Genomic DNA, 13,721 nt, shown 5'->3' with positions numbered 1-13,721 from the left:
TCTTTGATGTCACGTAGATAAATACATTGCTATGTTTTCATGTATAAAGCCCTTTTACAAATAGTCCCATTGTTCCTAGCATCATTACTAAACTTTAGACATAAGGAGTTACCACACCTGGTCTCAGGGATGAGAACTTTTGGCCTCTACGGAGGTGGTAAATCAGCTTTTAGTTTTCGTGCACCTTACTTTTGGGACAATCCTCAAAATGTTTTTAAATGTGATATTCCGGTGCCTCTAGGGCAATTCAGAAAGCTAATTGAGGACCTTATGATGAATGTGTTTTATGACTGTTGTTTTCTTTCTGCTTGCATTTTGTATATATATTTTGATGTGTGTATTTTCAGTCATTTCGGTTATTCAGGGCTCATCTGTAAAAGAGACCTATCTAAATAAACAATATCTACATCAACACAACCCAGGTTTGAGAGGTGACTTGCCCTGACAGTAGCGGTGTAGGTGCTCTTGACGGCCGAGGTGTATTACATTAAAATTTTCAACACAAACTTTTATGTTATGTCAATATCAAAACAATAGGGTCAGGTTTCTCTGGAAACCAGCACTAGAGGTGTGACAGTTGACACTCACCCTGACAGTAGCGGTGTAGGTGCTCTTGACGGCGGGTGTGTCAAAGCAGGGAAAGAAGGATCGGTTGCAGACAGAGTGGCCCTGAGTGAAGACTAGCGGGCGAGTCTGACCACACGTCAGCTCTGCGTCCAGCCACCAGATCTAGAGGGCCCAGGAACCAATCAGAAACATACATTTGTTAAACTTAAAGTGATAGTACACTCTCGAAGTCAATGTTTGGTCGAACGTTGAGATGTCCAAATTACAAGCTTTGTGTATTCTCCGAATTAAATCAGGAAATTAGACTACAAGCCTATCTTTCCATTTAATTTGGCATATAGCTCAGATGCCATGCAACATTGACATGTATCAACATTAGACCACTTCTGATTTTAGAGTGAACTGTCCCTTTAAAAAGAGGCATTGCACACGACATTAAGAAAATGGTAAATGATGGGTTCTAGGCTGACTACACTGCAGAAGCATGCAAGATCTCACAATCGTTGATAGGTGTTTAACATGATAGACATGGCGCACAACCATTCTGGCGGCGAAGGCAAGGGTGGCCAGTTTCCCCACACTCATTCACAACAAACAAACCTCCTGCACGTTGAGTTCAACAACTACAGACTGATGTATGGTGTGATGCTGGAGGAACCATTGAATATGAGTAGCCAACAGACTAATATGAGAATGTGATTGCTGAATTTATGTAGTGATTCGAAACTAAGTGTTTTGATAACTTTCAAATGTCGTAACAGGTCCCTGTAGAATTAACAACCCTTTACATAATACCATAGAATCAGTGTTCTACTAATATAACAATGTGCACCTTTCATATTTCAATGTAATTCCCAGCGGATACAGATACTGTGCCTATCTGCATTTTGTCAGGTGGTAACCACCTTGGCAAACATGTCAGAGTGGTCATACCTTCCTGTATGGTGTCCCATATACAACCGGAGTTCCCTGATCCTAGTGCACAATACACAAGGTTTCTCCCTCCCCATAGACTGATATCAACCAATTCAATCATAAAAAAAAGACAATGCAAGTTAAAGTTGTGTCTAGTAAAATGTTTATGCCGAGTGCCAGTTTTCTCTCCGTTCATACACATCAGGATCAAGCCCGTCTGGACATCATCGCATCATCTTGCAAGTCTCCATGTGCTGGCTCCATACATGTTTCTGTGAACACATACACACACACTGTTCTATTACCAATGGCAGTAAGGGATAGGTGATATCTGACACACAAACTGGTACTATGTTGGAGTTTGAACAGGTCAGACTAAACCTTCCTAATTCTGTTCTCCCCATTGAGGTGAGGCTGGAGGTGAGGTCTTTGACAGAGCCCTATTGATGGGCATAGCAGCAAAGATCAGCTCCTAGTCCCTCAAAGATACTGGTCGGTCACACACACAAACACACACAGAGCACCGATTACATTATAAGTGGTGGTTATGAGTAGCCTGGGGGAACCAACCTGATGGCTGTGTTCACCTTTCTATTTCACTTCAGATATTATAAAATGTGAAGTGAGTGAATGAACACAGCGATCAGGCTGGTTCCATCAGGCTAGGTTATACCGTGGACATTATATGGTGATCAGGCTGGTTCCATCAGGCTAGGTTATACCCTGGACATTATATGGTGATCAGGCTGGTTCCATCAGGCTAGGTTATACCCTGGATATTATATGGTGAACACAGTGATCAGGCTGGTTCCATCAGGCTAGGTTATACCCTGGATATTATATGGTGAACACAGTGATCAGGCTGGTTCCATCAGGCTAGGTTATACCCTGGACATTATATGGAGATCAGGCTGGTTCCGCCAGGCTAGGTTATACCCTGGACATTATATGGTGAACACAGTGATCAGGCTGGTTCCCACCAGGCTAGGTTAGACCCTGGTCATTATATTATGAACACAGTGATCAGGCTGGTTCCCACAAGGCTAGGTTATACCCTGGACATTATATGGTGAACACAGTGATCAGGCTGGTTCCATCAGGCTAGGTTATACCCTGGACATTATATGGAGATCAGGCTGGTTCCGCCAGGCTAGGTTATACTCTCGACATTATATGGTGAACAAAGTGATCAGGCTGGTTCCCACCAGGCTAGGTTAGACCCTGGTCATTATATGATGAACACAGTGATCAGGCTGGTTCCCACAAGGCTAGGTTATACCCTGGACATTATATGGTGAACACAGTGATCAGGCTGGTTCCACCAGGCTAGGTTATGCACTGGACATTATATGGTGATCAGGCTGGTTACACTAGGCTAGGTTATACCCTGGACATTATATGGTGAACACACTGATCAGGCTGGTTATACCAGGCTAGGTTATACCCTGGAGATTATATGGTGAACACAGTGATCAGGCTGGTTCCCAACAGGCTAGGTTATACCCTGGACATTATATGGTGAACACAGTGATCAGGCTGGTTCCCAACAGGCTAGGTTATACCCTGGACATTATATGGTGAACACAGCGATCAGGCTGGTTATACCAGGCTAGGTTATAGCCTGGAGATTATATGGTAAACACAGTGATCAGGCTGGTTCCACCAGGCTAGGTTATACCCTGGACATTATATGGTGAACACAGTAATCAGGCTGGTTCCCAACAGGCTAGGTTATACCCCTAGACATTATATGGTGAACACAGTGATCAGGCTGGTTCCCAACAGGCTAGGTTATACCCTGGACATTATATGGTGATCAGGCTGGTTCCATCAGGCTAGGTTATACCCTGGACAATATATGGTGATCAGGCTGGTTCCATCAGGCTAGGTTATACCTTGGACATTATATGGTGAACACAGTGATCAGGCTGGTTCCACTAGGCTAGGTTATACCCTGGACATTATATGGTGAACACAGTGATCAGGCTGGTTCCATCAGACTAGGTTATACCCTGGACATTATATGGTGATCAGGCTGGTTCCACCAGGCTAGGTTATACCCTGGACATTATATGGTGAACACAGTGATCAGGCTGGTTCCATCAGGCTAGGTTATACCCTGGACATTATATGGTGATCAGGCTGGTTCCACCAGGCTAGGTTATACCCTGGACATTATATGGTGATCAGGCTGGTTCCACCAGGCTAGGTTATACCCTGGACATTATATGGTGAACACAGTGATCAGGCTGGTTCCATCAGGCTAGGTTATACCCTGGACATTATATGGTGAACACTGTAATCAGGCTGGTTCCCAACAGGCTAGGTTATACCCTGGACATTATATGATGATCAGGCTGGTTCCACCAGGCTAGGTTATGCCCTGGACATTATATGCATCTAAGTCAGTTTACATAAATTACATTTCACAATTGCTTTATCAAATGTATCAAAGTAATTTAGTGGGTTACTTTGTGTATTTGTACAAATAATGAGCCTATAAAAGTTGTTGCCGCTGAAAGGTGAAGGGTGCTGTTGCAAACATGGGTCTGACTGTTCCATTCATAAGAAAGCTCCCAGTGAGGGCATGGCAGCATGATGCTGATGAGGGACCACTTGCTTGTCTTCAGCTGTAACTGGAAATCTCTCAAACCACTGCAGCAGGCAATCTCATGAGGTGGTGTTGACTGCAAGGGCCTGTTACGGGGTGATGTAATAGACAGCCATGTGAGTAATTGTATTTTGTTCTAAAGAAAGGATAGCACCTTTTGCTAATGCACTTCACAACCAAAATTACTCGACTGGTTGTTTCTTCTTGGCTGGGGAACTAGCTTACTAGTTTATCAAGCTAGGAATGTTCACATAACACACATTACCTGTTGTTGTTTATGAAGCCGCCTGTGACATCAGGGCAGTATCTCCTGTCACTTTTAGAGGCCTCATGATGGCATGTCCTTTTCATAAGAGTCAAGGGAGACTGGCAACAACAGAGGTGTCACAAGGGTACTTGTGTCACATGACACACTTTTATTCTGAGGTCTTGCCTGACAAGCTGTGAAAATAGCAAGTGAACAGTGGATGAAATATTTTTTTTGGAAGTCCCTAAACCATTCCAATCACATTGCTGGACATGTTATGATACCCAACTTTGCTCCTTTTGGTAGGTCCCGGCATCCATTCATGACCAGGGGATCAGTTTGGCACCCAACTGTGCACTTGGTCTAACAGAAAAACAGGGTCAAAGATGGTTATCGTCTCTCAATTATAAACATGATTACATTATTTCTTGAGCTGCGTTTGGAAGCTAATTCTATGCTTCACAGATGGAGACAGACTGGCTCCAGATTGGATTAGATTGAGGCCGGTGACGGTGCTAGCGATGATAGTGATAATGATTCTCAAAATATGCATAACCAGATACATAACCAGCAGTCTATGGTCTAGCTACCGGTATACTCACTTTTCAGTCTCAAACGGCTGTGATCCTTTGATTTGAACGGTCTGGTGGCGATGAAATAACAGCGCCCCATCCGATGAGGAGATTAATTTATCTTGCCCAGGATACCACGGTGGGAGGAGTTTGACCCGGGTGAAAAGTGATTGCATTCATTTCAGAACCGGGCTGCCTCCCGGGCGCTAGAATAAATGTCTGACTCATATCGATGCCATATAGGCTGTTTCAAAAGGGATTAGTTGCTTTTTAGGGGCAACTTTTTTGGGATGGTGGTTAGCGTTCTTGTCTGGCATTGGGCCAATTAATGTAGCCATGGCATGACTAAACCAGTGTTGTGTTTGTACAGACAACAGAGCAATAAAAGGGAAGGAGGGAGTCAGGCAGGAAAAAGGAGAGGAATGTGCGAGAAAAGATCGACATTTAGAACAAAAACTAACAAACAAGACAAAAGCAAATGGATTAGACTGCTAATTTTTTATTACAAATATTTGGTGACCAATCACTAGTGGGGCACCGCCCCTAATGGGTGGGCCCGCCTGTGGAGCATACACCCAAAACCTTTGCCTCCTGTTACATTGATTTCAATATGATATCCATGGAAGAGATTACCACTCATTAACACTCATTTTTACATCACTGGTTAGAAGAGAATTTGTTGAACAGTCATCTAGATGGAGATTCTGGGAGGCTGCCGAAACGGGCCAGAAACAAGTCAGTTGCTTTGTTACTTAACTTCAACGAATTACGACCTGGCACAGGATATCAACACTGACTAGGGCTGGCTGTTATTCAGGTGATAGTTTGACCCTCAAATCGGTGTATTGGCGTGCGGCTATCGGATTTATACAGAGAGTGCCCCAAGTTTTCTGTGCCATTTCAAGCATTCAAATTACAACAGCGTTCATAGTCCTGCGACGGACAGATGCATACAAAATCAACAGTACCAAGCCAAATATACAGTTGAAGTCGGAAGTTTACATACACTTAGGTTGGAGTCATTAAAACTCATTTTTCAACCACTCCACACATTTCTTGTTAACAAACAATAGTTTTGGCAAGTCGGTTAGGACATCTACTTCGTGCATGACAAGTTATTTTTCCAACAATTGTTTACAGACATATTATTTCACTTATAATTCACTGTATCACAATTCCAGTGGGTCAGAAAGTTACATACACTAAGTTGACTGTGCTTTTCGACCTGCAAATCAATTCCAGAACAACAGCAAAGGACCTTGTGAAGATTCTGGAGGAAACAGGTACAAAAGTATCTATATCCACAGTAAAACGAGTCCTATATCAACATAACCTGAAAGGCCGCTCAGCAAGGAAGAAGCCACTGCTCCAAAACCACCATAAAAAAAGCCAGACTACGGTTTGCAACTGCACATGGGGACAAAGATCATACTTTTTGGAGAAATCTTGCAACCTCACAGTTAACTAGTCCAATGCAATAACGACCTGGCTCTCTCTCATTGCACTCCACAAGGAGACTGCCTGTTATGCGAATGCAGTAAGCCAAGGTAAGTTGCTAACTTACCTTATAAAAAACAATCAATCATAATCACTAGTTAACTACACATGGTTGATGATATTACTAGATATTATCTAGCGTGTCCTGCGTTGCATATAATCTGACTGAGCATACGAGCATACAAGTATCTAAGTATCTGACTGAGCGGTGGTAGGCAGAAGCAGGCGCGTAAACATTCATTCAAACAGCACTTTCGTGCGTTTTGCCAGCAGCTCTTCGATGTGCGTCAAGCATTGCGATGTTTATGACTTCAAGCCTATCAACTCCCGAGATGAGGCTGGTGTAACCGAAGTGAAATGGCTAGCTATTTAGCGCGCGCTAATAGCGTTTCAAACATCGCTCGCTCTGAGCCTTCTAATTGTTGTTCGCCTTGCTCTGCATGGGTAACGCTGCTTCGAGGGTAGCTGTTGTCGTTGTGTTGCTGGTTCGAGCCAGGAGAGGGACGGAAGCTATACTGTTACACTGGCAATACTAACGTGCCTATAAGAACATCAAATAGTCAAAGGTTAATGAAATACAAATGATATAGAGGGAAATAGTCCTAGAATTCCAATAATAACTACAACCTAAAACTTCTTAACTGGGAATATTGAAGACTCATGTTAAAAGGAACCACCAGCTTTCATATGTTCTCATGTTCTGAGCAATGAACTGAAACGTTAGCTTTCTTACATAGCACATATTGCACTTTTACTTTCTTCTCCAACACTTTGTTTTTGCATTATTTAAACCAAATTGAACATGTTTCATTATTTACTTGAGGCTAAATTGATTTTATTGATGTATTATATTAAGTTAAAATAAGTGCTAATTTAGTATTGTTGTAATTGTCATTATTACAAATGTAAAAATAATAATAATAATAATAAAAAGAATTGGCCGATTAATCGATATCTGCTTTTTTGGTCCTCCAATAATCGGTATCGGTGTTGAAAAATCATAATCGGTCGACCTCTAGTCAGGAAGTTAAAGCTTGGTCGCAAATGGGTCTTCCAAATGGACAATGACCCCAAGCATACTTCCAAAGTTGTGGCAAAATTGCTTAATGACAACAAAGTCAAGATATTGGAGTGGCCATCACAAAGCCCTGACCTCAATCCCATATAACATTTGTGGGCAGAACTGACAAAGCGTGTGTGAGCAAGAAGGCCAACAAACCTGATTCAGTTACACCAGCTCTGTCAGGAGGAATGGGCCAAAATTCACCCAACTTATTGTGGAAAGCTTCTGGAAGGCTACCCTAAACGTTTGACCCAAGTTAAACAATTTAAAGGCAATCCTACCAAATACTAATTGAGTGGATGTAAACTTCTGACCCACTGGGAATGTGATGAAAGAAAATAAACTGAAATAAATCAATTCTCCCTACTATTATTCAGACATTTCACATTATTAAAATAAAGTGGTGATCCTATCTGACCTAAGAAAGGGAATTTTTACTAGGATTAAATGTCAGGAATTGTGAAAAACTGAGTTTAAATGTATTTGGCTAAGATGTATGTAAACTACCCGACTTCAACTGTATGAATCTGTTTAAAGCAATCAATTCAATATACTTGTGATGACTGTAAACTTTTATAAAGAAGCAAAATATTCTGTGTAATTCCACAACATTTTATGTGGTAAAAATGTGAGCTTGTGTAATGTAGTAACTGTCCACATTGGGCAAATTGGTGTAATATAAAATAATGAATGTACCACAAGCAGACATTCACAATTTTTACTGAAAGATGATCCCCAGTGATTAACCACAATGTTGCATAACAATTGAATTCAATAATTCATTGTTTGAGAGAACTGTACAACCATCAAGATTAGGGATGCACGATATATCGGTAAGCATATCAGAATCGGCCGATATTAGCTGAAAATACCAACATCAGCATGGGCCCAATGTCTAGTTTAACGGCGATGTCAAAGGTGACGTGCATACCTAGGTAGATGACGTAATGACGCCACGAAAAAATATAGCTCTTCACGTGCAACACAGCATTCCTAACCTAGCCCACAATTTCTGCTGTGTGGATCGAGCAGTCAACAAGTCGAACAGTCATTTGAAAGAGTAAGAAAATTTCAGCGAGACAACTCAAAGTTGAAATCCATTATCGCCAAGACAATAGAATTCATTGCCCTTCACAATCAGCCATTCTCTGACGTGGATGATGTTGGCTTTCGCTGACTGGTCGAGCACCTCGAGCCCCGGTACACACTACCAAGTAGGCGCTATTTTTCAGATGTTGCCCTACCGGAGTTACAATAGTATTGTTGAAACACACATCCGTGAGCTACTTGCTATGGGCGTCACTGCTATTAGCGTCACTGCTATTAGCTTCACGACTGACATTTGGGCCAGTGATGTCAGCCCCATGAGCATGCTGACAACTGGCTCGAGAAATAAGCTCATCAACTGCATCTGCAGCAGACGTGATACCCTCTGTCATGGCATTGAAACACCTGCTCAACAAAACCCCACTCTCCATGTCGGAAGTTAACTTGGAAAAGTACTCTACTAGAGGCTGTGATCAAGCAATTCAGTGGCATTCTCTCTGAGCTTCTACTGTGTCGCCATCATGCTTGATGCTAGGTACAAGGACCGCTACTTTGATCCAGACAAGAAACAGGGTTTACGTGAACTGTTACCTACACAGCTGGACAAGATGGAAATGGACACAGTGACAGTGTGCACCGAGGAAGAGAGACTACAGACAGACAGAGCTGAAACTTCCCTGCTTGATATGCATGATGAAATCCTGGTTGAGAATGAACAAATGAACAGCAAGTAAGTACAGTAAATAGGTTTCGATTATGTTTTACTGGTAATGGGGACATACGTAAATTCCAACAAAATAACTGTTTGGTCAGTGTGTGTATATGTTTCAACTATTTAACTGTGCTCGAATGCTTAAAAGGCTGCTAAAACTGTAAACATCGGTATGTGTTTTTTTGGCAAGGAAAATATTGGATATATCGGTTTAAGCCAAAAATGTCATATCGGTGCATCCCTAATCAAGATTAATTGTCAGATCCAACAGCAGATCTCTTTGTTTCGTGGGACCTGGAACTAGTATCTGTTTTGTCCGAGTTTCAACAGAGGGTCCCAAGAAACAAAAGAGATCTGCTGTTGGATCTGACAATTAATCTTGATGGTTGTACAGTCATCTCAAAAAAAACTGTGAAGGCCCTCGGTGTTACTCTGGACAATGATTTCTCTATTGACGAACATATCAATATTTCATTGACAGCTTTTTTCAAATTTCGTAACATTGCAAAAAATTCGAAACTTTTTGTCCAAAAATTATGCAGAAAAGCAAATCCATGCTTTTGTCACTTCTAGATTAGACTACTGCAATGCTCTACTCTTCGGCTACCCAGATAAAGCACAAAAAAAAAAATTAAGTTAGTGCTAAACACGGCTGCTAGAATCCTGACCTGAAGCAAAACATTTCTAAGCAAACAGCTGGATGCAGGGCTTTCTCCTATAGAGCTCCATATTTCTGGAATGGTCTACCTATCCATGTGAAAGACGCAGACTCGGTCTCAACCATTAAGTCTTTACTGAAGACTCATCTCTTCGGTAGGTCCTATGATTGAGTGTAGTCTGGCCCAGGGGTGCAAGGTGAACAGCAAGGCACTGGAGCGACGAACTACCCTTGCTGTCTAAGCCTGGCCTGCTGAGTCACTCACTGGCTTACTAGTGCTCTTCCATGCCGTCCCTAGGAGGGGTGCGTCACTTGAGTGGGCTGAGTCACAGACATGATCTTCCTGTCCGGTTTTGCCCCCCCCCCCCTTGGGCTCGTGCAGTGGAGGAGATCAGGATGGTCTTTACTCAGCCTTGTCTCAGGGTAGTAAGTTTGTGGTCTGTTGATATCCCTCTAGTGCTAGTGGTGTGGGGGCTTGTGCTTTGGCAAAGTGGGTGGGGTTATATCCTGCCTGGTTGGCCCTGTCCGGGGGTATCGTCGGACGGGGCCAGTGTCCCCCGACCCACCCCTGGTTCCAGTCTCCAGTATCTATGCTGCAATAGTCTATTTGCCGGAGGGCTAGGGTCAGTCTGTTATAACTGGTGTAATTCTCCTGTCTTATCAGGTGTCCTGTGTGAATTTAAGTATGCTCCCTCTAATTCTCCTCCAGGAGGACCTGAGCCCTAGGATCATGCCTCAGGACTACCTGGCCTGATGACTCCTGGCTGTCCCCAGTCCACCTGGGTGTGCTGCTGCTCCAGTTTCAACTGTTCTGCCTGCAGCTAGGGAACCCCGACTTTGACCTGTTCACCGGACGTGCTAGGCTGGGTTTCTGTTTAGCACTTTGACCTCTGCTGATGTAAAAAGGGCTTTATAAATAAATTATTAAAATTGATGGATTGTGTTAGTCATGGTATGACACTATATTTGGGCTTGAAGTGGGAAATCCAAAGTCGGGACCTGGAAATGTTTTTTGTGTCAATGTCGTGGCATTTTACTTGAAAATGTACATAATCCATTGGATATTTTTTTAATTTTACTTATTGTTTAGCTAGTCTAGTCTGTACACAATTATGACCCTTTTATAGTGGTTTAATTGCGTGATATGATTGCATTTTGTAACCATGCTCCCCCTGTCGCCCCAAGATGAATGGTTTTGACCACTAAAGTCATGCCTCACTGCTCTGATTGGTGCAACTAAACCAAAGTGTGAAATGATAGGCCTCTCTTCTATAATGAACAGGTACCCACAGAAAAAAATATTAAAAAGGAACCTCTTTATTTATTTTGTTTTGCTGTTACATTTGGGTTTGGTGAACAATGCGCTCAGGGTGTTTTCACATAATTTGCAAAGTGTATCATGAGAAAAGTTATTGTTTGCCTATCATTTCACTTCCCATTTGAGAACACTGGACACGGGCTGACTTTGCTGTACTGCAGAAAAGCCTGCCAGCAGCCTACCTACCAAAAGTTGCGCCTTGTCCATTACAATGTCGATACTTTGGAGATAACAACAAATGGAAAAGCTAAATATACTGGTTTGGTTTCCATCTATGGCAAAGTTTTCCCTAAATGCTTATGACAAATCCAGCTCCAGAACCAGCCTAGCCAGATGGCTAATCTTTTTAATATGGTGTAGTAAAAAAAACAAAAAAAAACAATAGACAATATTGGCTAGCTAGATAAGTTTAGGAAGATTGCTAGCTAAGCTGTCAGTTCCCTATTTGTTGACGTTTCTCCACTCCACGTGGAAATCACCATGATGTTCTTCCCCCACCCCAATTCGTGAATATGAATAAGTAGCCTACGTCATTCTTTGGAAGTCGAACCTAAACAAGCATTTCCGTTCTAGGGCAAACATGACGTTGAAATAGGGGCGGCATTGCCCTCTGGTGGGCGCCTTTAACATATGACAATGAAGCACAGTAAATGAAGCATACTCATAAAATTGTTTTAGAAAATACAATTACATCTATTGCTTACTTAGTACGCCTTACTACGTTAACAATGGAGATTTTAAAAATGCTCCTAAGTTAATTTGAACTGTGCGCTCTAGACTGTGCAGTAGCCTGAACCTTTAAAGTGACCTTACCGCAGGACCGTCTGTTGTTGTGTAGCGAACGGTGATCTGGAAAGCCCGATGCGGCCGTATCACGTAGGCTGGGAGGCTGATATTCAGCGAAGATCCATAGTCTGTGAATGGGTCTACCCGGTAGACGAGCGACGGGGAAATGTCCTGGGCACCGGTGGTGCCAGGCACCTTGCAGTCTATGGACTGAATTAGCAAGGATGGGTGAGTGTCCAGAACCAAAGTCTGCACTCCTGGTTGGATAGCCACAAGTTCCAGGACTTGCCACCCAGTGATCTCCTTTACGGCAAAGTTGAGGCGGAGGTCGAGATGGAAGTGGCGAAGCTTGAAGCAGTGGAAGTTGGACGCAGAGGCGATGTCGACGAGGCGACACTGACCCAGACCTTGGCCGCCCTCACACGACTTGCTAGGCACTGTGAGCACTTTGCGGCAGCAACACAGTGTCGGACGCTGGAATTGGGCCATTATAACTTCCCGGGGGGAATAAATGAACGCGCAAAAAGGAACAACAACCGTAGTTGAAGCGTATAAAATGTGCAAATTAGCTGGATATGTCAGCTCCAGAGTAGCTGCCACATAGCTAATGAGCTAGCTGCCGACATGTTACTTTGTAGAAAAGTGGCTTTGGATGGGCAACTACTTCCAGAGTGACATTACCAACAAAAAAACAGTAGAGAAAAAGTGTTTTAGAAAAAGGACATCAAAAATAATATGTCAAATCCATCGGGACCGAAGTTGAACGAGTTGTGCATTTCCAAGTCTTCGACTTACGCAAAGAGAGAAGAATCTGGGAGCCGGTTAGACAGACTTGTGAGAAACAATGTAGCGCGAATAAAGAAAAAGAAAAAGGGTGAACATACAGTTGAAATGAAAGGAGCTTGGGCTATGTGACTCCCGTAGAAAACAGGAAGTAAAAAAAAGAGGGAGGAAATATTTGAGACAGGAAAGTTTTAGAGCTGTAGAATGTAGGGGGGGCGCTACAGAGACGAGAGTGCACTCAGCAAGGTAGCCTAAACATAGCCTATAGCAACATGTAGCCTAATTAGCCTTAGCATCAGCTCTAACTCGACGTTAACAAAACGCATATTCCACGGAGCGAATAGTCATTGAATGGAAAACAAATTGGCGTTGCACCAGTGACATGCATTATGCAGGAAACTGATACATATTTCACACTCATGGCAGAGAAAGGTAGACGGCCATAGTGTAAATGTGATACTTTGTATCAATGGGTATCCGTTTGCAAAGCCGGAAACCACCATCCCCTGAGAGTAGTTACAATGGATAACCTTTATTCGTAATTGTTTCCTCGTTGCCCTGGATATGTTGTTGGTGTCCTTGGCTTGCGCTCAGCGGTTTGCGGGGGGAGGGGTGTTCCCGACCGGAATTCTACAGGAGGACGATGGAGGGGTTGCCGCGGTGCGCATGACGACGAAACGTCAACCAGATGATGCCCCAGTTTCTCCACGATCCACATTCAAGCCCATCTTTCAACATTTTCAGGGCAAACAACATATGGAGGTTGTTGTATCGACATTGCAACTGTAGCTGTGATGAAATGTGAGACCCCGTTCGGGCGTCCCAACTAATTACAATAGCTAAAATGTCACATGGACCCCATTGATAAATTACACTGAACAAAAATATAAACGCAACATGGAAAGTTTGGTCCCATTTTTCATGAGCTGAAAAAAAGATCCCAGA

General features: G+C 42.9%; 1 protein-coding gene across 1 annotated transcript in view; it reads right to left on the bottom strand.

Moving 5' to 3' along the window:
- The window catches only part of rnpepl1 (arginyl aminopeptidase like 1), a 34,645-nt gene extending 21,240 nt beyond the window's left edge, over window positions 1-13,405 (bottom strand). Inside the window, exons 1-2 of the mRNA XM_021587254.2 lie at window positions 12,021-13,405; window positions 589-729 (exon numbers count right to left, since the gene is read on the bottom strand). Coding sequence (XP_021442929.1) covers window positions 589-729; window positions 12,021-12,482 — 603 coding nt within the window. The 5' untranslated portion in view covers window positions 12,483-13,405. The remainder of the gene's footprint in view (window positions 1-588; window positions 730-12,020) is intronic.
- Window positions 13,406-13,721: the final 316 nt, after the last annotated feature.

This window comes from Oncorhynchus mykiss, chromosome 27, assembly GCF_013265735.2.
Source record: "Oncorhynchus mykiss isolate Arlee chromosome 27, USDA_OmykA_1.1, whole genome shotgun sequence".
In the NCBI taxonomy this organism is placed as follows: Eukaryota; Metazoa; Chordata; class Actinopteri; order Salmoniformes; family Salmonidae; genus Oncorhynchus; species Oncorhynchus mykiss.
The sequence above is the reverse complement of the archived record's forward strand: the minus strand, read 5'-3'. Positions and strand labels throughout refer to the sequence as shown.